General features: G+C 34.6%; 1 protein-coding gene and 1 non-coding gene across 2 annotated transcripts in view; one reads left to right on the forward strand and one right to left on the reverse strand.

The window, feature by feature from the left end:
* Nucleotides 1-2,268: 2,268 nt before the first annotated feature.
* Nucleotides 2,269-26,207, reverse strand: part of Smp_082360 (putative protein tyrosine kinase) — a gene marked incomplete at its 3' end in the record, with an annotated part of 33,076 nt that continues 9,137 nt past the window's right edge. The window contains exons 2-5 of the mRNA XM_018798746.1: nt 24,356-24,855; nt 10,590-11,401; nt 8,313-8,902; nt 2,269-2,684 (exon numbers count right to left, since the gene is read on the reverse strand). Of these exons, the coding sequence (XP_018653657.1) occupies nt 2,269-2,684; nt 8,313-8,902; nt 10,590-11,401; nt 24,356-24,855 (2,318 nt within the window). The remainder of the gene's footprint in view (nt 2,685-8,312; nt 8,903-10,589; nt 11,402-24,355; nt 24,856-26,207) is intronic.
* On the forward strand, nt 24,040-24,106 carry Smp_tRNA_00706_Pseudo_TTG.1.1. Its single transcript has one exon. It is a non-coding gene (tRNA).

Consider the following 26,207-nt stretch of genomic DNA (forward strand, 5'->3'; position numbering starts at 1 on the left):
GACTGATTTCAGTTCTTAATTGTTTGAGTTTTAGTGGGATGCAGTGGCCTGAGGGTGTCATCCTGTGTGGTATAGAAGATTCAAGATCAGTTAAGTCAAATAATTAGCAGTGTCCTATCGTTGAACATTATAGACGTTAGCTGGTGTCAGTGTCAGGAAGAAAAAAGAGTAGGCGTATGTAGCGAGGAAACTGGGTTTGAGTCCCAGAGTGAACATCAATTCTGAGATGCAGGTACATCCGGCTGACGAGTCCCAAATGGGACGAAACGTGCGTCCTGGATTCCACTGCTAGCCACTATCCATCTCTGCTTACCAATAATAATCTCAGTTGCATCGAGATTTAAAGTATAGAAATTGTGATAACCTATCAATCCAAATAATAATTTACCGTATTCGATATAGGATACAAATATTAACTTCAATTTACTAAGTGATTATCGTATTCCATTGTCACAGGTATCCAGTAATTTTTACTACACAACACTAGTAAATCAATTAAATCTTCTAACTTTATTCACTACCTTCAAATTATTCGGTAAACTTTTAATCATCATCATCACAACTATGAATGGTAATATGTAAACAAGAGAAGAAACACTCGCTATTACAACCCCGTTTAACAATGTCATAGTAACAATAACAATAATGGTATTAATGGAAGGGTTTAATATTTTCTAGACAAAAAATAACATAGAGCAGTAAACAAAATGATGAGAAGAAATAGAAAAGTAAAACAACAACAACGACAACAGTAGTAATAATGATAGAAAAAATGCTGAACAAAAGAGGGTATATCAAACAGTTCGTTCATTTCTTTCATATTTCATTTCGAATATATTGAATGATTGATGAAAAGAAAAAGGCAAACAAAAACTCATGGAGAAATGTAGCCATGTGAAAAAGAGTATGATGTCAATGAGGATAACGATGCTGTCGTTGTTATCGTTGTTGTCGTCATCATCATCAAGATATGAGTTTAGATTATAAACAAATAAAAGGTGAGAAAAAACAAGACATTATGCTGGTATGAACACTAAAAGAAGAACTTCTGTTCACATGATGGAATAAAATTATGATATTAAGTTTATTTAGTACTTAAACAACACGCACGTACGCACGCACGCACGGATTTAGTACGTACGTACGAACGCATGTCCGCATACAAACACTCACACACACACAAAATACAAAATTAGACATAAACAATGGGCATGTTGATCATCTCTTAGTATAAAATAGAGGAAATTAAAAGTAAACAAATCTTCATTTAGATAAGTAATACAATGAATAGAATATTGACATAAATCAATATTATTTGTCATGGTAATTAAATAATAATGAAATATAATTAAGATTACTGTTTTCTTTCTTTCTAGTCATATTAGAGAGTGCAATAGCACCGGTGAAATAATATTGGAAGAGGTTAAATGAAAAAAAAGAAAAAAAGAAAAAAGGAGAAAACAAAACTGCACAAAGATAACAATACATAATGAAGAAATGATGTAGTAACTTGAATAAAGACACATTGCTCTTTTTGTATTAATGTAAGAGTAAAAGTATTCTACATATATGAAATTATCTGAACGATTGAAATTTAAATAACTCCAATGTTTCGTCCATCTAACTTGTCTGAAATTCTTCAGGATGATAATCAAAATCATCAATCATATATTTCTTTGATGATTTTGATTTTGATTATCCCCCTGAAGAAGCCCAAACAAGTTAGGTGGACGAAACATCGGAATTATTGAAATTTCAGTCGTCGAGATTGTTTGTCAAATATAATTATTCACATATATAATGACTTCTGTATACTTGGCGCCCAATTTTATTTGAAGCCATTCGCTTTAATCTTGACGAATATTCGTATGGAGTGATTCAATAATATGGAATATGAAATACATTCTAATAACAATAATAATAACAACATAAATAAACAACTTGAAACAAACAAATTACTTACATAATGAAAGAATGAATGTAGAGAGAAAATATTCATATATATATATCTAGGTATATATCACAATGATGACAATGCAATGCCTTCTCTTTCTACCTTTCTATTATCAAAGAGATAACTATACATAATCGCTATTATGTTTCTTTACTGCAATATCCATATATGCATGATCCTTTTTCTTCTTAGATGATAAATACAGGTTCCTTTAAGATCATGATAATGAGAATGTTCAATGTAGTCAATTCAAATAGAATATTGAATGCATTGAACAATAAGGAAGTTCAATTAATTATTATTATTTTAGTTATTTAATATAAAGGAGTTGGTTGTAAATCCCATGAAATTTCATCAAATGATGAATCATGACGATCTGTAAGTAATTGACTTTCTGATTTTTGTCTTGTTAAATGATATTTAAATGAATCCGATAATGTACTACTCATCATCATTAATTTCATCATATTATTTGATGTAAAATTTGTACGGGATAATGGGATACCAGAATGATGATGATGATGATGATGATAATGTTGATGATGAGGATGATCATCATTAGGTAAATGTGAAGAAGTAAATGATTGTGTAAATGTTGATTTATTTATTATTGGTTCTTCACAAAATGAGAAAAATATATCTGGATCACTTGGTGAACGAAATATAGTTTGACTACGATTAGTATTATTGAATTTATTCATAGTTGGATAGGATAACTTTCGATTTATATCTGTAAAATGTATAGAGAAAAATTAGGTCGTTAATTTATTGATAGTTTGTATCTCTTTCCACTTACTTTTAACAACCAACGAATAAAATAAAATGGAAATTACTTGGGATTAAACTTCGTTATTCCCGCACTACATTATGTGATCGGACATTTTTCATTCCGATTATACCATGTTATTGAGATGGTTGGATCGTATAGTTCACGTCGTGGATTGATCTCAGCATGACGATCAATGAAAACTGTGAAGCATTGGACAGCTTTTTATTCCTGGTTTTCAGCTTTATAGCAGTGTACACTAACGACCTCAGTTAGTGCCTATTCTTTGACCATTGTGTCATTAAAGTGCCCGTCGAAAAACCTGAATGCCTAAAGTTTATATCCTTGTTGTTTCGTGGGTTTTGACTGTTAAAGAGTTCTATACTATGCTAAAACAACTTTTCAGTGATTCTTGGTTCTTACTTGTTGTCTAACTAAAATCAGACCATGATGTAAATCATGATAATCATAAATCAGATTTATCGAAATTGTAGTATAGAATTTGGTGACTAATTTACAATCTTAAAATAATTCCAGGTCATTTTACGCACACGCAAAAGACTGGTCTAAATACACTTAATGTATAAACATTGATTGATTCATTTTCTATGAAACTATCTGTGATTTTTAATAAGAGGCCAAATAAATAAAGTATGAGTGGGCAAAATACAAAGTAAGACATTGAAGTTAGAAATTAACACCGTTGGATGCCGGCCAACTCAGTGGTCTATCGGTCAAGTGATCTGGCGAGAGACTGGTAGGTTCTGGGTTCGAATCTCGTGAGGCGGGTTCGTCGATGCGCACTGCTGAGGAGTCCCATAACAGGACGAAATGGCCGTCCAGTGCTTCCAGGTTTTCCATGGTGGTCTACCTTCAATAGACTAACGCTTTCAACTATGAAAAATCTCCACAAAACCCCTTCAGATCTAAAATACGAAAAATCTATAGAGCTTTCATCCAATACACGATGTCATCAAGAAGTATGTAAATAAAAATAATTAGTAGTTAGATAATTTCAAACTATTTTCAGGCAACATGTCATCATATAGTTTAGAAAATTTTATTTCATACCATCGATAGATTCTCATTGGTCAGATTATATTCTGTTTAGACAAATAATAGCATTCTTAATGTCTTTAGTCAATGTTGGATTAATGTGGTTGATTTTGCAAACCAGGTCCTATCTATCATAAATCTGATACTATCGTATTGTACTGTCTTTAAAAATCTTCACCTTCTATTCTATTCAGTTTGTAATTGAGTCATAATCCAAACGGTGTCATTGGAAAAACGTATTCCCTAATGCTTTTAGATCACTGAGTAGTGACTCATTAAGAATACATGTCCTACAGGAAGTAAGTCCAGCGTTAAGAAGCTCAGTTGCGAAATTTCAGGCTATAAAACTAGATGATGTGAACTCGAATCCACAAAGTATCAGCAGTTCTCTCAAGGCTACATGCTTTGTTGTGACGAGTGGAAAGTAACACGACATCTAAGTCAAACAGGGTTTCCTTTGTACTACCTCTTACTATCCAACCTCTAAACAAAGTGTACTCACCATCGAGTCACGTAAACTAGTAGTCATATTGCGACTTGATCAATAGAATTAGGTCAGCACCGGGAAACTAGACAAATATGACATCATTAAATTGCGAACTGATTTTAGCTAGACTACAAATACAATCTATTCTTCTTAGTATGGGGCTCTTCAACAGCGTAGATACACTAACCCCGTATCCAGTCAATAAAATGTCATTCATAACCATTTATTTATAACACATATAACAAACGTTTATCATGTCATTAAATACATAAATGAAGCTTACAAATACTTATTTAGTGATTTAACTCCTAGTCATTTAGAATTGAGAACGAACAAATCAATTTCAACACTTTTATCTGTGTCATTTTCTATTCAGTTGAATAAAAAACTTTGGTAATCACTATTTTTTGTCATAGAAAACCGAATTATTTACAAGTTAAAAGAGATTTTCCTAGACTGATTATGTTTAACTCAAAATTATAGTGTCTACATAAAATATGAAAACCACACACTCTATACTTCGTTTACACATCTTCTATCAATTGTCTATTACAAACTTCATCATTCCTTCATTCCCGTTGTTATTATAGTTACTCTCTGTTTACATTTCTGTTCTATTCAGTTCGATCTTCACAACATTTTGTTGTAAGGCATTTCACTTTTGATTGGTTTTATATACTACTTATGGTGACAGACATAAGTAGCATACACCAAAACAATCAATTGTCTCAATCTTCACTGTTCCTTCTGTAAATATCAGTCTTTCGTCTCTAATTTCATTGTTTATGCATTTTCATACTAATTGCGCTTCATTCCTGTTCTTTCCTTACCGATCTTCTGCCAAAAATACATTCTACGCCTGACTATCACTATATACTACTTATGTAGATATAAGTAGCCTACATCACAGTTCAGCATTTATTCATTTATATAATTATTCAATCACTTAGCAGTTAAACAATTTCTTCTATTATCAATGTCATTTAATTTGTAGAATTTAGTAATATGTCATTTAAATTTAAAAGTATTTATGTATTGACGACATTGGTGTAATATGTATATCTGTCATGTATTAAATGTTACATTTATTCATAGATTGGCATTGACAATTACCATAGAAATGACATTATTGACAAGAATTACACGTAATATGCTGTGAGGTGATATATGATACAAATATTTAATATTCATCATTTTAATTAATTGATGTTAGAGATTAACATTGTTAGATGTTAAATCAGTGGTCTGGAGACTAAGATTATGTATGTAAAACCTAAGGTTCTCGGTACAACTAATGTGAACTTCTGAGAAGTTCCTAACTAGGGTGGAAGAATTCAGTGATTACAGATTTTCAATGGTGATCTAACAAAGATAAGTTCATAATTTCAATGTCAGTCAGTCAGTCAGCTACAACATAGGACCAGGCACATATATGCATCGGTCCAAGTTGCCATGCCTCGTTAGCACAACAAGATGAACACCGAACTCATAGAAGTAGTTAATTTAGTGGTGGTAATATATAAGGACATAGTACAGGAAGGAAGACATATGTGAAGCAATTTTAATCTTAAGGTTTAAGGGAAAATAAAGAGTGTATACACCTGCGCCATTGTGATCGATTCTGAGCCATATCACCTAGAGTCTCCTACAATTGGTTACAGTAGTCACACAGACCCCAACCAATGTAATTTTGTAATATTGTATATCTATGTTTATTCAGTAAATTATTCACTACTTGATGTTAAGTACTACCAAGTTAATGTATACAAATCTGACTGTTAATCGATATGATTCGTATAAAACTTAGTGTATTCGGTTAATCATGTTGACTTTTATTGAGTGACAAATAAATCCTTAGTTGACGTATTTGTGTTCTCATATGCTTCGTCCGATTCCTGATTTTGTTGTTGAAACATCAAGAGTGATGATATGCATGTCTAGATATCTCAATAAATTTTCATCTAGAACATTTGTTACTTGTGATCATTAGAACTAGAATAGTTCTCGTTTTCAAGTTTCTGGGAGTAAGATGGGTAGTACAATAGTACGTAATTTTAACTTTAGGAGATTTGGATCTAAGAAGATGCCTTAAGACAAAGTGAATTTATTGTCAGTATTGGATTGCGGAGATTGATGGATTTCATCGGAATCACGACCCAACCAATAGTAAACCAATAATGAAAACATGAAAGCACCCAGCGGTCGTTTCGTAATGGTATGGAACTCATGAAAAGTGAGTATTCATGACCTCGCAGATAGGAATCGAATCCAGGACCTTTATTAGATTGTACACACATCCTTGTTCTTATTCTACTTAAATTTCTCAAACGATCAAATTGAGTAAATTTTTGAAAAATTATTTCTTAAAACGCTAATCTTTACGTCATAGGATACCAAGCGAATCGACATGAATGAAGTTTTATGGAGTGCTTAGAAATCGGCTATTTCTCTCATCACTTTTTAAAATTGTTCCGGTCAACTAACTTTCCACCTTCCCAGAGGAACGTATATTGGCTAACAAATTCACGTACAGAGTCATTTAATCAGCACATTTTAACGTTTTATATACCGTTATAATGTAAGTCTGGATGTAATAGATAGGGTCTACAAAAAATCAGTGAAAGCAGTTTTCACCTGTGCTTGTGAATTTTGACCACCAAAAATTGAGGATGTTAACCAATTCTCTGTTAAATCACCGTTATTTTCGAAGAATTATACACATTCAGTGGCAACATCAGGTTATAAAATGTGGTCTTAAGACACTGCGACAATAACCCAATTAATGTCACCATCTTGAAAAGCCGGTTTACGTGGCTTCAAATAGTGTTACAGATGTCAACCAGTGACTTCTACATCGTACATTATTTGGCGATGCTGAGAGTGAGTGGGAAAAGCGGAGAGGTGGTCACTTTGTGATAAAGCGCCTGAGTGCGAAAGAAAGCTGTGTGAAACTGGCACCTATCGTCTGATCATGATTTCTCTGATTGTAGTCCCAGAACCTCTTCAACTCATTGACTTGAGATGTTGTTACATATTGCTCAGGCTAGTAGCCAATGTCAGTTCTGATATATCTTTCTTTGACATCAGTATTGGACCCCATGAGTAACTTGGAAGCAATGGACGGCCGTTTCGCTCCAGTACAGAACTCAGCAGCAGTGCGCATCCATGATTTCACATCCTGGACTCAGACTCACGACCATGGGTATTGCTCACGAATTTAACCTCCAGACGATTGGACTGGCAACCCATGGTATTATTGTCTAAATTCAACTAATCCACTATATTGCGTGGCCATCGACAAGTGTCTATTTTTATTTATATTTAAACGTTTAAATAACAACGTAAATTTGCTTACATTTTTCAAGTAATATAACAGTAGTCGTTTTTTCAAACTTAGTTCAAAACTCAGGTAAATATTCAACTTTTTTGTGTGTTTTACTCAGGTTGATTTATGGTGTTAGTAAAATTCAACATTCTATACAATTACATGATACTGATAATAATTAAGTGGTCACTAATGACTTAGTTTAAAAGAGCATTTCAAGATTTTTAGTGAAAAGCTGTAACCAATGGAGTTCAGCCATGTCAAGAGTTAGATAAATTTTTCCGATGACTATAGATAATGACAGAAGAGATTCGTGAATCCATTAAAATTAGGAATGTAAACTATTAGATCTTGGGCTTGTAGTCTAAATGTTTAGCACTTACAGTGAGAATTGAGAATTATAAGTAAAGTGTTTAAGTTGATTTTGAATGAGTACTACTGATGAAGTAAAAAGAAATAGACAAAAAATTTTAGTTGATACACATCACGAGAGACGGAGGAGTTCTATACAAGGACGAAACAGATATTCAGTGTTACCTGATGATGATTATCTTACTAATATCGATTCATCGTTTTTACTTACTCATTTACGCCTGTTACCCCTCATGGAGAAGCATAGGCCGCTCACCAATTCATCCTATCAATAAATAATATATAATACTTGACAGAATTCAACTGTTAATATTTTAGATATTCAAATATTCTTTTCATTAAATTCACTCACCTAAATTTTCACGTAATATAACAGTAGTACTATTTGCAGAACTTGGTTCAGTACTTCGTGAACTAGTCGATGATCTTTTTGATGATAATGGTAGTGTCGCTGCTCCTGGAGACAACGATACAGGTATAGACTGTGTGTCAGATAAAGGAAGTTCTAATTTACAATAAACATATTGATTACCTTTATTATTATTATTATTATTGCTACTATTAACTACATTTGGATATTGATTGATCATTTCAACAGTATCAGAAAAGATTGAATTTATTGTTGATATAGTTGTTACAGTCGAAGTGACTGAAATACTTTCAGGTGAATTATTTATAGGATCATTTAATAAATTCATCGGTACATCATGTTGAAATGATGGTGATAAATTTGTTGGTGATTGAAAATCAATTGAATGAATTACAGAAGATGATGAAGATAATATAAATAATTTTTGATCAGGAATAATTGGTGAATCATTATAACCACTATCACTATGTTGAGTTTCAGATGAATTTAATGAACCAAGAAATTGTTGAGTAATATTATTCTCTTTATCAGTAGTATGATTATTATCTTTTGAATTATCCAACAATACATTACTATCAGGTTTTATTAAATTATTTTTTAAAATCATAAATGAATCATTTGGGAATTCTGAAAAGTCTATGAAAACGAAATGGAAAGAATAATGAATATATATATCTTATCTTATTGGAGAAACGAATATTTGTTGAAGATCTTTATAAAAGAAATGATGTAGGTTTGTTCTTTGAGCTGGATGGTTTAGTCGTGGAGCTTTCATCGTCCTTCTGAACGACATCATCAGCACAAACTTCGGGACGATGAAAGCTCCACGATCAAACCATCCAGATCACAGAACAAACCTGCATCAAAATCACCCACCTGAGCTACAAACCTTCTTCACCAATCCATAAAAGAAATGGTTTGTAGCTAACGATTGGATTCAGCAGGTGCATTTTGTCTCATTCTCAATATGAGTATGCTATCAGAGAAGTCATACAGCGTAAGAACGGCCTAAGTTATCATTCTGATATGCTCTTTTTAGATACTAAGAAATCGTAATGATCTAGTCATTAACCTAGTCTGTTGGTTTGAACTCAAGTTATTTTTAGATACTACCATGATAATTAGCAACTTAAGGTTCAATAGAGAGGTTATGTTGTCGACTATATAGAGATATAAAAGCATTAAGGTGTTTCATTGAAAGAGCCAGCATCTGCAGCGATTCTGCCTTCCCATAACAGAAGAAAAGCGTTAGAAAAAATGGCCACCTCCATTAAGGATTGTACGTATCACGATGCTCTATAGAGTTTCTGTCTCCAGCAGCAAAGCCTTATCGCACATTAAAATGATTACAAAACGTTCTCCAGGAGGAGTATATTTGACACTGAGGTCCAAACTTTAGTTCATCAGGACCACAACTAACTGAATTTTTTTCCCGATTACCTCTGAAAGAATAATCCTTTTACGCTATAGGTAAACAAAAAGTGACAACCGGTCAAACACAGATACAGATTGATACATTTGAAGTAGGAATATGAACCTGGAGTTTGATAACTATTTTATTCTATTCAACTTTCATAGTTACCTGTCTATGAAATAGTCATAAGTTTATTATTTGTGATAATATGCTTTAGTGAAGATTAACAAGCAAATGTAAATCTCAATGAGAACAGATTGTTTACATAAATAATAAGAGGATGAGATAAACTGTAACATACTACATTCTTCCTTGTTAAATATTTTATCATAAATCTAAATTTTGTTTGATTAGATATTCATCAAAGATGGATAATGGCTAGCAGTGGAATTCAGGACGCACGTTCCGTCTTATTCGGGACTCATCAGTTGGATGTACCTGTATCTCAGAGTTGATGTTCACTCTGGGACTCGAACCCAGTACCGTTTGCTTGAAACACCATTGCGTTATCCACTCAGCTTCTGAGTCCTGATAGCCACCTGCTAGTGAAATGGAGTGAAGTTATATTCACTTATTGTTGTTTACTTGTATCTTCTCATTGTTATTTTGGACTGCAATTAATCAGTCTTTTGTTGGCATATGTGTATCCTATGTGGACTACCTCGATATCGCTTGAAGATACAAGTAAAAAAGATCAAGTGAGTAGATCAGTTAATAAGCTCAATTTTCTTTGAGATCATGTATTATAATTCGGAAAGATTCAGTTATAATTATATAAAAAAGATAATTAACAATGAAATATGAATCAATTAATTTATTTACCAAGTTTAGTTAATATTGGCAACTTATCACTTTCAATAGGGATTGTTTTCTTTCCTATTATTGGTAATTCATGTTTAGGATATTTTGTAACTGAATAATTTCTTCTTGGAATTACACTTGACGACGTTAAACCCAATGGACGAGAAGAATGAATAAAATCAATTGGAATGTGTTGTGGAGATGGTGGTACAGATGAAATAGATCTACTTGGTATAGTAATAGAACTCGATAAACTAATAATATCAATCGCTGTGATTGGTGAATGATTTGAAGGTGTATTATGTAATGATGAAGAGAAAGAAGTGTTTTTCTGTTGCTGTTGTTGTTGTTGTAACTGATGTGTTCGCCTTTCATTCAACGATATTATGTTTGTCACTGGTGACGATGATGATGTTTTTGTATTCACATTAGATAATGAAGGCAATGAATTTTCAAGCGTGTTTGTTCTGATAATAAATTGGTTAACCCAACCAGCAACTGGTGGACCAGGTGGGGGAAATTTAAAACGATTACTGTTATCATTACTATTAATATTGTACTCAGGTGAAAATACTCTAGAACTTCTATTCGATGCATAATATCCAGTTGATGGTGTTGTTGATTGATTGTTGCCTAAACTTAAATCTTCACCAAATGATGATTGGTTGAACTTTTCATGAAGTATTGATGTTATTGCAGTTGTAGTTGGTATTGTCTGACGACCTGGCATTCTATAATAATCATGATATGTATATTGTTGATTTAATGGATTTGATGGAACAAAACCATTGAATACAGCTGTTTGTAAACTATATAAAAAGTAATCATTATCAAATGATTCTATTGTGTTCAAATTCTAAAAATAAGTGAAAAGAAAAGGCAATACTATTACTAATATTACTATCACTACTGCTATTACTAATAACATTAATAGTAATAAAAAATAATGGCAACAACTAGGATGAACAAAAGTGGAATTGTTATGGCTTACTATTACCGATCGAATCCACCAAATATAATCATCGTGGATTGTTCGAAGTTAGACATTAACACCGTTGGATGTCGGCTAGCTCAGTGGTCTATCGGTTAAGTGATCTGGCGCGAGACTGGTAGGTTCTGGGTTCGAATTTCGCGAGTGCGGGATCGTGGATGTGCACTGCTGGGGAGTCCCATAATAGGACGAAACGGCCCTCCAGTGCTTCCAGGTTTTCCATGGTGGTCTAGCTTCAATTGACTCATGATTTCAACTATGAAAATATAATTTTGACTCGAATTTCTGTCTGGGTTCTACTATTCCATTTATAGACTGGCGTCTAAGTCATGATGAATTACACTTCTTGGCAGTACAGTTAATCTTGAACCTATACAAGCTGAGCTCCTGTTGATTCGCTTACCATAAGCTGTTCCCTATCTTTTCCTTTGAGTTCAGAGAGAAATCAGCAGCACGTTTCTATCATATTGTATTAAAAGGACGTGTTGGTTTAAATGTAAACATACTAGACCATAAGCACATAATAAAAAAATAGAAAATCTTAGTTATTCACAAACAAGTCAAGAGGGGCTGTGTAAAGGGCAAGCTGGGAATGGGCGTTTAACAATAAAATAGTAATAATAGGTAGCATCATAATAGTTAATGAGTTAAGCGAAAGCTTATGGTAGACGGAATATATAGTTATAGTAATCCAATTTCATAATAAGTAGAAAACACAGTTCCAGAAGTCCCAATTTTTAACAATATTTTTGTCATTATAACAATGATCATATCATTGTCAGTATATATGCGAATTATCCTGTTGATGAAACCTCTTGACTAAATATAGATTGGACTTTGTTAACATATACACATTCTGTAATGATTGACTTGATATAACCATCTTGCAACAAGTTATTTATATGGGGCGAATTGTGGGGAGCAGTATAATTTAGGATACACTTTTCGTTCTATTTGAGACTCTTCGGAGGGAAGTACCTCATTTAAGGTACTTCCGTACTAATAAATATGTAAACATCATACCCATTAAGCAAACTAGTGAAAATGTGGACTCTGTATCTCAGTCGAAAACGTTTCAACTGTTCAAAGAGAAAGATATAGGATTCAGGTCCAAATATGAATATCAGCTGTGGGATGCAGATCCATCCAGTTGACGAGCTCCGACTAGAAGGAAAATCATGTCTTAAATTAAACACCTAGATTACCATCGTGTTCTATATTCGCTTACTTATAGTTGTCGTCTGAATTGTATATTATATGTTTTACTGTATCGGAATTATCAGCACTGATTAATTTTCATATTACTATGCCTGTTCTGTTATTTATGATCTGTTCGTGAACAAATTGTAAATTCTGATAAGCACAGTTAAGTATATGTAATATTTACAAACCTACGAGTTGTTGGATTCACTTAGTATTGTTTGTTTGAATCTTCCCATTGATGTTTAGAACTGCAACTGGTCAGTCTCTAATTGGCATATGTGCATACTGTGCGTATTGCCTCAAAATAGCCTAAATTCACAAATATTGTAAGGAAAGATGGATAGTAGATAGGGCGAAACGCGCGCCCTGGATTCCACTGTTAGCCACTATCCATCTTTGCTACGAGTTTTTGGTTTAAAAATTCTGGAGAACAATACAGGGGGTGTTATATCCCCTGGTGAATTATAAATGGTAACTCTAAGGACTATTTATCGACCAATGTATTATGCCTATTTCCTATTGTACAATTGTTACGTAACTAAACTATTCATATTCGTGTTTCTCTTATCATTAGCTTTATTTTGATCTTGATTTATTATCATACGATTCTTGAGTTAGAATCAGTTTATTGATTACTTCGGCTTGTATAAAAATCCAGTATGTTTGTAAATAATGATTCATATTGCCGAGGCTGTTATTTGTGTTCTGGACTTAACGGGCTGGGCTAGGCAGATAGGAAGGACCGAATAGCACCCAAGACTGCTCGTACGATTTCAATCATCATTCGCGTCCGATCAATAAATCCACTCCTCTCCAATTGCACGTTCATATATATTACGAGCGCACACGTTATAACAACTGGCGACGGGGTAATAAGGACCGAACAGCACCCAAGACTGCTCATACGATTTCAATCATCATTCGCGTCCGATCAATAAATCCACTCCTCTCCAATTGCACGTTCATATATATTACGAGCGCACACGTTATAACAGGGGGAATTTGTTTTTTTAACTTGACACTGGAATAGAAAATGCTTGTGGAGGAATTGACAAAAAGATCCTACAGTAACTTTTCTAAGTAATTCAGTTATCGCGAATTTCTTTTTTGAAATGACTATATCAACAGTTAGTAATCAGAGAGAGAGTTTTTTTAATATTTCAGGGTAAAATTCAAGATTTCATGAATTACCTGGTCATCATACCTTACTTGTTTCATTAAAACGCTATAGATAAAGTGACTAATCAAACAAACGACAGTTAACGGTGATAAAGAGTTCTATTCTCTCTTTCTCACTTAATGGATACAAAACATCAAAAGGGGGGTCTTGTGGAGATTTTAGTAATTTTATATATTTGAGATCATGAGTCAATTGAAGTTGAATCACCATGGAAAACCTGGAAGCACTGGAAGGCCGTTTCGCCCTATTGTAGGACTCCTCAGTGGCAGTGCGCATCCACTGCTGGATGGATCGACATTTTAAAATTATCCACTGTATTCTATCGAATCTACCATATAGTTTACGGGTTTATCTTTCACACAATACCAAATCCATGGTAATCCACATTCAAAAGCCTTATCTTTGTACGTAAAAAAGTTGATCTACATAATCTGTCTTCTATGGTCATCGTCATGGATCACACAAAATTAAGTAATTATTACTATCTCTCTCTTGGACATTCTAAAACTTTCAATTACTTTCATGTTCTTGAATGATTTTAATATTTGCGTCTTTATTCTTATCTAATTCCATTATTATTAATCGTAGAAATAAACGTTCAAAGTGTTATCATCAATAATGAATTTCTTACCGAATACTTTAACCTCATTATTAATTTTATAATTACATATATAAATCCTTTATTACGTAATTGTTAGCTAAATTGAACATCTAACCGTCATAGTTTAAATCACGAACTCTTCTTAGCTAAACGTGGAAGCGCTGGACAGAAATTGATTGAAATAGGATATTAACATCAGTGGATTCCCGTCTTGAGGTCTAGAGATTACGAGTTTAAGTGGGAGATCAAAGGTTCTAGGTTTGGTTTCCGGATGAGGGTTCGTGGATGTGGGTTGTTGAAGAGTCCTACACTAAAACAAAACGGCCGTCCAAGGCCCCCTAACTTTCACTGATTGTTTGGCTAAGTCCATGATTTAACCTCTTTAAATTCTGTAGCCTCCTTAAATCTTCCTATACTAATAAAAACCTAACTATTAGATACGGGTGAATATGTTGAAGGATTTGAAGTTCGAGAGTTATTATATATACTTTTACTTATTACTTCGCTGATGGTATTTTTGTACTAACCTAATTGTAGGCTTTCATTTGACTAATTGACTGTTAACTTATGTTTCATCGTTCATAAATTACCTTTAATTAATTGTGTACTTGTTACTCAGTTTCTTTCCATAAATGACCTAGTTATGTACAGATTGTGCGCTGTGATCGCGTATTCGGTTCACGATGTCAAGTTTATTTTTGGGTCAAAAATACAATAAAAAATTAATTGGTTTTCATTGTTTTCTGACTCAGTTGCCTGAAGACAGAAAATAGCTGCATGAGTCAGTCAGAGTCGGTATACTTAGTGAGCACAATATATCAAGTGAAACTTATCAGTGTTATTAGCAAAGGCGGAAGTCATACCACAGACAACAGTACAAACTAGTATCATAAAACATATAAAGAACTCGTATTCTTTGGAATTGATCGCAAACGCCCAGAGTTTCTGACTTTTTTCCTTAACTATCACCAAGCTAAAATGTTCACACCCAAATATACTAAAATGTGCAGGATAAGTAGGACGGTTGATTGTCTGTAATATTTTTGCTTAAGAAAAAAGTTCATCATACTGTAAAATCCAATATTATTTAAAAAATAGGTTAGTAATAAAAGACCAAATAATTCATCACTGAGAAAGTAGCTTATTATTACATAATGAATAAATCGGTTATATAGAATTAACAAGTTAGTTCGCTCAGTACCGAGAACTGAATGAATTAGAACAAAGAAACTATTGATTGCCGGGTCATTAATCTGAAATTTATAGGCTAGATACGAGAACTCATGGTCCCAGGTTCAAACCCCTGTGGTCCAGTCGTTGATAAGTATTTCCGATGGACTGAAAAATTAACTGAAAATTCTTGTTGATGCAAACAATGAGAGAATGTAACAGTTCATATGCACTCATTTGTTTTGCTGTCGTGAAAACAAGTACTCACTGCTATTATTATCATTCATATTGCCAGCCGAGTGATGTGAAATGATCTACCCGCTTTTCAATTTTAAATAAGTGTGCCATATTTAACAACTTTTGGCTATGTTTCTTATAACTCAAAGGATGAATGCTGCATATTCGAGCGTAATTTTAACTGATTACCAAATTTCAAACCCTAACTGTTACTTGACTTGTCTTTATCATCCGAGATATGGGGATGTGCTACGTTAACATATTTATAGCAGATGTGGTTAGCTTTAGATGCTTGAAATGAACCAACAACCAACGGGAATGTTGGTTACTGTGTTCTTATGGATAACGGAAAAATGGATAGATAACCTCAAAAACTGAATATAGTAGGTTCTACAATGATTTTCTTGTTGTTAAAAAGAATGTGATCATTTGAAACAACATACTTATTATCTAACGATATTCTATGGTGTACAATTTTAAATGAAACCGTAAATGTACACACACATACTCAGAAGCACACAACGACAAATGTACGTACCTTCAGTTAGTGTATCATTCAAAATGAATAGCTTCCATCTTTACATAACTTTAGAGCATTTTAAACGTAAATAAGTCAGTTAGTTGTATCATTTCGTGGAACATGGTATTTGTTTATTCTGAAGAATGTGTCAACTTATAAACTGTAAATCACAAGGTCCACAAATTTTGTGGTACGATCAAGTAAATGAAATAGAAGTATGCAATAATTCTATTGGAGTCATGATCAATTAGACTATTGTAAATAACGGTGAGATTTAGAGAAAAAAACTTAAATCACATACGCCCTTGTATACGATATCATGTGGTATTAATAATGGTAAGCAAAATGTGGTTATTTCTAGTAGACAGTCAAAATCAACCAAAATAAAACTTCTGTATGCGTCGATTTTCAGTGAATTCGGAATTCGCATAGTTGAAACCATGAGTCAATTGAAGCTAGGCCAACATGAAAAACCTGGAATCACTGGATGACCGTTTCATCCTATTGTGGGACTCCTCAGCAGTGCGCTGAGCTGGCCGGCATCCGATGGTGTTAATGTCTAACTTTAACCAATCCACAAAGTTGAGCAACCGTTCACCAATTGTCTTCAGTGAGTTGTTATCTCACAACAGACGTGGTTTGAACTTCACTGGTCACCGCTTCTCACTGGAGCTCCAGGAATTATCTCTTGAAGTCAGTCACTAGTGAGCATATGATTATAATCAGAAGGGTTTTTGTAGAGGTTTCAGTATTTGCATAGTTAAATGCATGAGTCAATTGAAGCTAGACCACTATGCAAATAATAAATCTCCACAAAACCCCTTCTGATTATGAATTCAGAATTACCAAACAGAAAAACGTTATAATTTTCTACTCATAATGATGTCCATTCTTTTGTTTATCAATATAATGTAGTGAATAAAGATAATAACTGAGTTGCTTAAAAATGTAGTAGTTTGTAATAATATTTTTACAATAGATTGATCACCATCTAGTGTTGTGTTTACCTTTTTTTAGTGTTGGTCGAGTTCGATCAATGAAGTTGCATTCTGATCACTAAATTAATTGACTTGAATTTACGTATACTATGTTAAAATGTTATGCAGTTGGAGGTCATTCAACGAAAAACTTACTTGACAAGAGTGTCATGGTATTTGTTAGTCGTCAGTTAGTTGCACCTGTATTAATGAACAAAGTGATGCTTATTGGCATATTTGAACTCGTATTGCCAAGTTTCATAGCCCAACATGTTACCACTAAGTTATTTAGGCCGTGCTTGACCTACTTTATGACTCATATATTTATAGTCAGGTTCAAATCACATAGGAAGCAACAACTTTATTAAGAACGACTGTATGCCATGTTAATGAATCGCAACTTGAACAAAACCTAGATCCGGTTACATGTTAACTAATACCAACTCCGTCATACATATTTGTATGTATACGATAACTCCGCCTGGAGCCCCTCTCGGGTTGCTGCTGGTTCCAAGCTCGGACAAAGGAGGAGGGTTGGGCGTGGGGTTAGCGACCACATCCCGTAGAAAACTAACTCGCTAAAAAACACTAACCAGAAAAAATTATTCAAAACATTTAAGTTCTACCCTAGGAGTCAGAAAGTCTTCATTTAGAAAAGTTATGACGCCTCACGGTAAAAGCCGAGTTCCTTCGGAAGCCACAAGGTCGATGCCCCTTCTGAAAACCAAAACAACCATTTATCTAGGTACATGGAATGCTCATACAATCAGAGAGATCTGGAGGGTCTTTCAAATTACTGAAGAAATGAAGAGATACAGCTTGGAGGTGCTTGGAATCAGTGAAACAAATTTGACGGAGGTTGGACAACAAAAGCTGGCTTCAGGACAGTTTCTGTTATACTCCGGCCATGAAGAAGAAAATGCTCCACATACACAAGGAGTTGCACTTATGCTATCCAAACAAGTACAAAAAGCACTTATAGGATGGGAATCTCATGGACCCATGATCATCAAAGTCTCTTTCAGAACAAAGAAAGGGAGCATTACAATGAACGTCATCCAGTGCTATGCGCCTACCGAGGGTTACAATCAAGACGTTGAAGATCAATTCGAAGATAGTCTGCAGTCAGTCGTCGAGAAATGACCAGCAAAGAACCCAACCATCCTGATGGGAGATCTGAATGCCAAGGTTAGAATGGACAACACAGGATACGAAGACATCATGGAACAACATGGACTGGGAGAAAGGAACGAAAATGGTGAGAGATTTACAAACCTATGTGCCTTTAACAAACCGGTCATAGGCGACACCATATTCCCTCACAAACGCATACACAAAGCCACATAGACTTCACCGGATGACACTACGCAGAACCAAATCGATCATATCTGCATCAACAAAAAGTTCAGAAGGATGATGGAGGACGTGAGAACCAAGAGAGATGCTGATATAGCCTCAGATCATCACTTACTGGTCACCAAGATGAAACTGAAACTCTAGAAGCACTGGACAACGGGGCGGACAACATCACAAAAGTTTAATATGGCCTATCTTCAGGATACTGAAAAACTTAACAAATTCTAGATAGCCCTCAGCAATAGCTTCCAGGCCTTTCATGATCTACTCAATGGAGGGGAAACCACCATGGAGAACAACTGGAAAGGTATCAAGGAGGCAATAATTTCAACATGTCAGGAGGTTCTGGGCTAAAAGAAGCACCACCACAAGGAATGGATCACTGCTAGTACACTGGATAAGATTGAAGGAAGGAGGAACAAGAAGGCAGCAATCAATATCAGCCGAACAAGAGCAGAAAAAGCAAAGGCATCAGCCGAATACACAGAAGTAAACAAGCAAGTAAAGAGGAGCATCAGAACCGACAAACGTGAATATGTGGAAGACATAGCATTGACAGCGGAAAAGGCTGCAAGAGAGGGAAACATGAGACAATTGTATGATACAACAAAGAAACACTCTGGAAAGTACCGTAAACCAGAACGACCGGTGAAAGGCAAGGAAGGCAAGGTAATCACCAACATTGAAGAACAACGAAACAGGTTGATAGATCACTTCAAAGAACTCTTGAATCCACCAGCTCCACTGAACCCACCCAACATCGAAGTAGCACCCACGGACCTCCCAATCGATGTTGGCTCACCAACAATTGAAGAGATCAGCATGGCCATCAGACAAATCAAGAGCGGAAAAGCAACAGAACCAGACAACATTCCAGCAGAGGCACTGAAAGCAGATGTAGCAACAACTGCAAAGATACTCCACATTCTTTTCAGTAAGATTTGGGATGAAGAACAAGTACCAAAGGACTGGAAAGAAAGACTTCTGATCGAAATACCCGAAAAGGCGATCTCAGCAAGTGTGATAACTACAGGGGCATCACTCTTCTCTCAATATCAGGAAAAGTCTTCAACAGTGTATTGTTAAACAGAATGAAGGACTCCATAGACACCCAACTTCGAGATCAACAGGCTGGATTCCGTAAGGATCGATCGAGTACAGACCAAATTGCAGCTCTACGGATCATTGTGGAACAATCAAGTGAATGGAATTTATCACTCTACATCAGCTACATTGACTACGAGAATGAATTTGATAGCATGGACAGGACAACACTATGGAGGCTTCTTCGACACTACGGCGTACCTGAGAAGGTAGTCAATAACATACAAATTCCTATGATTGATTAAACTACCAAATCGTGCATGGAAGACAACCCACTGACTCGTTTGAGGTAAAGACCGGTGTCAGGCAAGGTTGCTTACTCTCACCCTTTCTTTTTCTCCTCGTGATCGACTGGATCATGAAGACGTCAACATCTAGATAGAAGCACGGGGTACAGTGAACAACTAGGATGCAGACGGATGATTTAGACTTTGCAGATAATCTGGCTCTTCTACCGCACACACAACAACAAATGGTGGAGGAGACGACCAGTGTAGCAGTAGCCTCAACAGCAGTAGGTCTCAACATACACAACGAGGAAAGCAAGACTCTCCTATACAACACAGCATGCATCAATCGAATTACACTTGACGGAGAAGCTTTGGAGGATGTGAAAACCTTGACATATCTGGGCAGCACCATTGATGAACACGGTGGATCTAATGAAGATTGAAGGGCGCGGATCGGCAAACCAAGAGAAGCATATTTACAACTAAAGAACATCTGGAACTCAAAACAATTGTCAACCAACACCTAGATCAGAATTTTCAATACAAATGTCAAGACAGTTCTACTGTATGGGGAGGAAACGTGGAGAACTACGAAGGCCACCATCCAGAAGATACAAGTGTTTATTAACAGTTATCTACGTAAGATACTTCGGATCCGTCGGCCAGACACTATCAGCAACCAGGCACTGTGGGAGAGAACAAACCAGATATTAACGGAGGAAGAAATCAGGAAGAAGCGCTGGAAGTGGTTAGGACACACATTGAGGAAAGCACTCAACTGCGTCACAAATCAAGCCCTCACATGGAATTCTGAAGGCCAAAGGAGAAGAGAAAGACTAAAGAACGCGTTACGCCGAGAAATGGAAACAGATATGAGAATAAACAAAAATTTGATAGAACAAGAAAGGGAGGTCCAGAACAGAATGGGTTGGAGAATGCTGGTCGGCGGCCTACGCTCCATTGGGCGTAACTGAATAGGTAAGTATATGATACACAGGTGAATCATTTGTTTAATACATTAAATAATCCTATCACAACTATTGATTAATAAAGAGTTTGATGGAAATGAACAAAATACATCAAATAATTAGTATTATTGTTATAGATCCATTTTACACCGATAAGTTAACGCTGTATATAATGGAAGTTAAAGAATTTCGTTATTATTTATGTATCAAACTATTATTATCATTACTGTAACTATTGTTTAAGAAGAATATATGAATCCAAAGATGTAACTTATAATAAGCAAAGAGTTATCTTTGATAATTATTTCTACATTAAGATTTGGTTAGGTTACAGTTAAAAAATATGTGTTCAACTTTAAGATAAATAGTAAGAGCGATGTCAAGTCACTGAGACCAGCGGTCACAATAAAATTTGATTGATAGAATTTGATTGGCAACTAAATGATTAGAGAAATATAAACTAGACAACCACTCAGTGATTACAGACTAGATGGAATCTCGCTAGCAGTAAAATGTAAAACATGCGTTTTGTCTTAGTTGTAACTCGTCAGCTCGATGAAAGTGCATCTTATCAGAGTTAATGTGAGTGGCTAGCTGGACTCAGTCGCTAAATGGGTAACCCGATGGCGTTTGAAGCTAACAGTATTGAGCTCGAGTCACGAAGTTAATATCGAATCTGTGATGCAGATATATCCCCTTGATGAGTCATGAATAAGATGCAATGTGCGTCCTGAATTCCAATGATAGCCATATTCCATTTAGTCTAGTGGCTATATCGAGGTGATCCGCACAGGATTCTTACATTTCATCTAAGATTGACCAAATTTCGGTCAAAAAATATCAACAACGCGATAATCAAATTATATACTCAGTGATTAGTTAATTTAACCATTCCACTCCTACAAGAGTTCAATCATATGCCTTCAGAAAGTAAGAAAACATCACGTGAATTAGTGTGCTGACAGATAATGTTATTTATTTTCCACAGAAATTTATGCGGAAAATGAGATTTTACGCCCAAAAATATATTTCACAACGTTTAAGTCACTAACAAGTTGTAGTTAGACCATTACTGGAAATCCGGAAGCACTGAAAAGCCTTGTCATCACAGTATGGAACTTTTCAGCAGAGCACATCCACGACTCGGCACCCAGGAATCGAACCTGGAACTGTCGGTTACGGACCTTAACAATGGAACTTTAGACCACTGGACCGGCGTCCAGTGAGTGTGTGAGTTATCATCCTCTGAAAATGAGTAAGGGTTACGAAGCAGCATGAATTGATTAGAGTTAAACTCGTGCACCATTAGACAGAGAATCAGAGGTCTAAAGAATAAGCCTCTACATGAGAGATCAAAGGTCGTAGATTTGACTCCCTGATGAAGGTTCATGGACACACACTTCTAAGGAGTCCGTCACCAGGGTGAAACGGAAATACAGTGCTTCCAGGATTTCAATGGTGGTCTAATTAAGATCAGTTAGTGATTTATACTATACAATTTCTACGATCTTCACAAATGCTCCAATACTGTGGGTTTTTTGTATTTACTGAACTGTGATCATTAGCTTAGAGAAATTCTATTTCTTACATAATAGCATTTGATGTAAAATCTTTTAGTTTTAGTAAAATAATCAACTAGTAAATTTAATGGAAGAAGAAAATAGACAGGAATGTTCTGTCTAAAGGAATTTGAGTGTAAATTTTCAGTCAAACTAACTAATTATTATTACATTAGTGGGTTGGAGATAGAAACTGGTAAACCTTGAATCTAGGTTTTATGATATTCGCAACTTATCATAACAAGGTATACCTGGAATCTTGAGGGAACGTTTGGCCTTTTGATCGATTCGAATCCGAGTCCTACAGATTTACTGTCAGATACATCATTACAGAGCTACTCGGCTTGAAGTTGACAATTCAGTACTAAAGAACTACATAAACACAAAATGAATCACTACTTAATGAACAATCAGTTTTAATAATTATTATATCTCGATTATTCCAAGGTCGTTTGTAATTTGTTGTATTTAAATTACAAAACTCAAACGTTTATGTTACATTGTGACATAATGGACAAATTTCCATTTTTAATTGTTGAAAAATTGTAATTGATTGCTGAACTATTGCATTGCGTAATTAATATAGATCTTTTCATAGTTGAAATATCCACAAAACCCCTTCTGATCTAAAATAGATCTGTTTTTTTTTTAAAAAAAGTCCTTTAAACTGCATTGAATTAAGAAAATTGAAGAAAAGAGCAACATCAGTAGAATACTTTTGTGGTGCATGCTACTTATGCTGACAGTTATAAGTAGTATGTAGCAGCAATCAGAAGCGGAATGTCTGCCAAAAGAAGATTGAATTGAAGAAAACAGGGAAGGAAATAGAGAGAAATTAGAATAAAAACAGAGTTGGTAAAATTGTGAAGTACGTAAAGGACAACTAGAAGATATACAAATAATGTATTTAACGTAACATACGTACTGGACTAATTTTCAACAACCACCGAAAGCTAGGAATTGATAAACAGCTCTTTTTCTACAGTGAAGAACTAGACAGTGTGCAATCAAGATACCAGAGTTGGTGAGGCATAAGATATTGAACTCTTAAACCATTTAAGCCATTTAATGGGTAGGCATTTAGTGTTCTGCCTGTCTAACTTCAATCAATTTCCAATATTCTGCCTAATGTCTAAAATGTTTTTTGAATTCCAGTGAATAAGCCCTCTTACAAAAGCTCCAGCAGTTACCTCTGGAAGTTAGTCATACATAAATATATGATCATTATTATTATAAAGAGGTTTTTGAAAATTTTTCTTTAGAATGTTTATAGTTTTTAAATTATATACTAATAACTTAGTTTAAAACAATCATTAACAGCAATGGGAAGATTCAAACAAACAATACTAAGTGAATTTAAACTTCACCCCATTGCACAACCAAGTGGCTATCAGGACTCAGTGACAGAGTGGATAACGCGATGGCGTTTGAAGCGAAAGGTACTGAGTTCGAGTCTCAGAGTGAACATCAACTCTGAGATGCAGGTACATCCAGCTGACGAGTCCTAAATAGGACAAAACGCGCATCAAACTGGATTCCACTGCTAGCCACTATCCACCTTTGCTTACCATGTTTGTGAATTTAGGTTATATCGAGGAAATACGCACAATATGCACATATACCAATAGAAGGCTGATCAATTGCAGTCCTAAAAACATCAATGTGAAGATTCAAACAAACATTAATAATTGAATTTAGAAAATATACTACTTACAAAATTATCTGATATAATATTTGGATTATGATAACTTTCTGATTCATAAACTTCTGTAATTGGTAATGGATTTAATTGACCAGATTTATTATAATAATTATGATTATTGTTATAATCATCATTAGGACTAGTAGGATTTGATTTTAGTTTATGCAATTTTTTGGTTGTTAATTGTGATAGACGTCGTTTATTCTTTAAACCAAATGCACTTAAATGAGTAATAAATGCAATTGATTTAATTCTTGAATGATGATGATGATGTTGCCGTGATGATAAGTTTTCACTAGAAGAAGATCTAAATTCACTAATGTTAGATTGTAAAGGATGAACATAAACTGGATAACATGGTGATTCAATGATTGTTGGTGATGTTGTTGATGTCTCTGTTAACATGATATCAGTTGTAGGTTGATGATAAGAATGAAAATTGGAAGTTGTTGCATCGAATAATGGTGGATTATTGAAATGATGTTCATTAAAGTAATGATGATCAGTCCAATCTGTTAAATGAATTAGAAAAAAAAAGAGCAAACAACTTAGAAACAAATAATAAGGGTGATAAAAAGTCAAACATAAAAAGGATAAGAAAAAATTATAAAATTGTTTTGTCCTACCATGAATTGTCGGATCAATGAGTAAACAATAACCATTCCATTAGAAATTGGAACCCAAGGAATAAGACAGCAAATTATCGTTTTTTACTGATTGTCTGGCTAGTAAAACTCCGTGGGAATAAGACTACCTTCAAAATGTATAGATTTCACAAGAGGTAATAGAAGTAAAGAAGAAGAAAAAAGCTCACATTGCCACATTGTTTAATAACAGTGAAAAGAAATTATCAAGACGAATTCCACAGTAATAGAAATGTTGACAGTATGAGTGATAGTTGAAAAAGTATGATAAGATGAATTTGAGTCATCCCATCCAATGTCTTCATTCAATGGTCAAGACAACCTAATGGATGTCAACCAATTAACTTGCATCTACTAACACAATGCAATTCAACAAGTAATAAATTCATGGAATAATGTCACGTCTTGGTTTGACCATCTCTAGCTTTTTTTTCTAACTTAATTCTCCATCAAAAAACAATGATTGTCAAGATAGTAGCAGTGATAGTAGTTAGGGATACATATTAGTTGTCCTAACCACCTATGTTTATGAACATTCACTATCTCGTCAACTTATTTTCACCTTCTTCGGTAATAAATTTACTCAATCAAATTTTATTAACTAATTATATTCACTGTTATTTATTTATCATTTAAAAGGCAAATCATCATCATTTTAAACAAGAATAACTTTATAATTTACTAGCGATCTTATGTAAAATTATATTTTCATTCATATAATTCAAACTTATTATATTGGTGTTGTTCACTTAGTATTGTTTGTTTGAATCTTCCCATTGATGTTTAGGACTGCAACTGGTCAGTCTCTTATTGACATATGTGCATACTGTGCGTATTGCATCGATATAGCCATAATTCACAAGCGTGATAAGCAAAGATGGATAGTGTCTAGCAGTGGAATCCAGTTTGACGGGCTTTTCTTCTTATTTAGCACTCGTCAGCTGGATGTACCTGCATCTCAGAGTTAGTGTTCACTCTAGGACTCGAACTCAGTACCGTTTGCTTTAAATGCCATCGCGTTATCCACTTAGCTACTGAGTCCTGATAGCCATTTGTTTGTGCAATGGGGTGAAGTTCAAATTCACTTAGTATTGTATGTTTAAATCTTCCCATTGATGGTGTTTGAAGCGAATGGTACTGTGTTTGAGTCCCACTGTAAACATCAACTCCGAGATGCAGGTACATCCAGGTGACGAGTCCCAAATAGGACGAAACTTGTG

This window comes from Schistosoma mansoni, chromosome 7 (assembly GCF_000237925.1).
Source record: "Schistosoma mansoni strain Puerto Rico chromosome 7, complete genome".
Taxonomy (NCBI): Eukaryota; Metazoa; Platyhelminthes; class Trematoda; order Strigeidida; family Schistosomatidae; genus Schistosoma; species Schistosoma mansoni.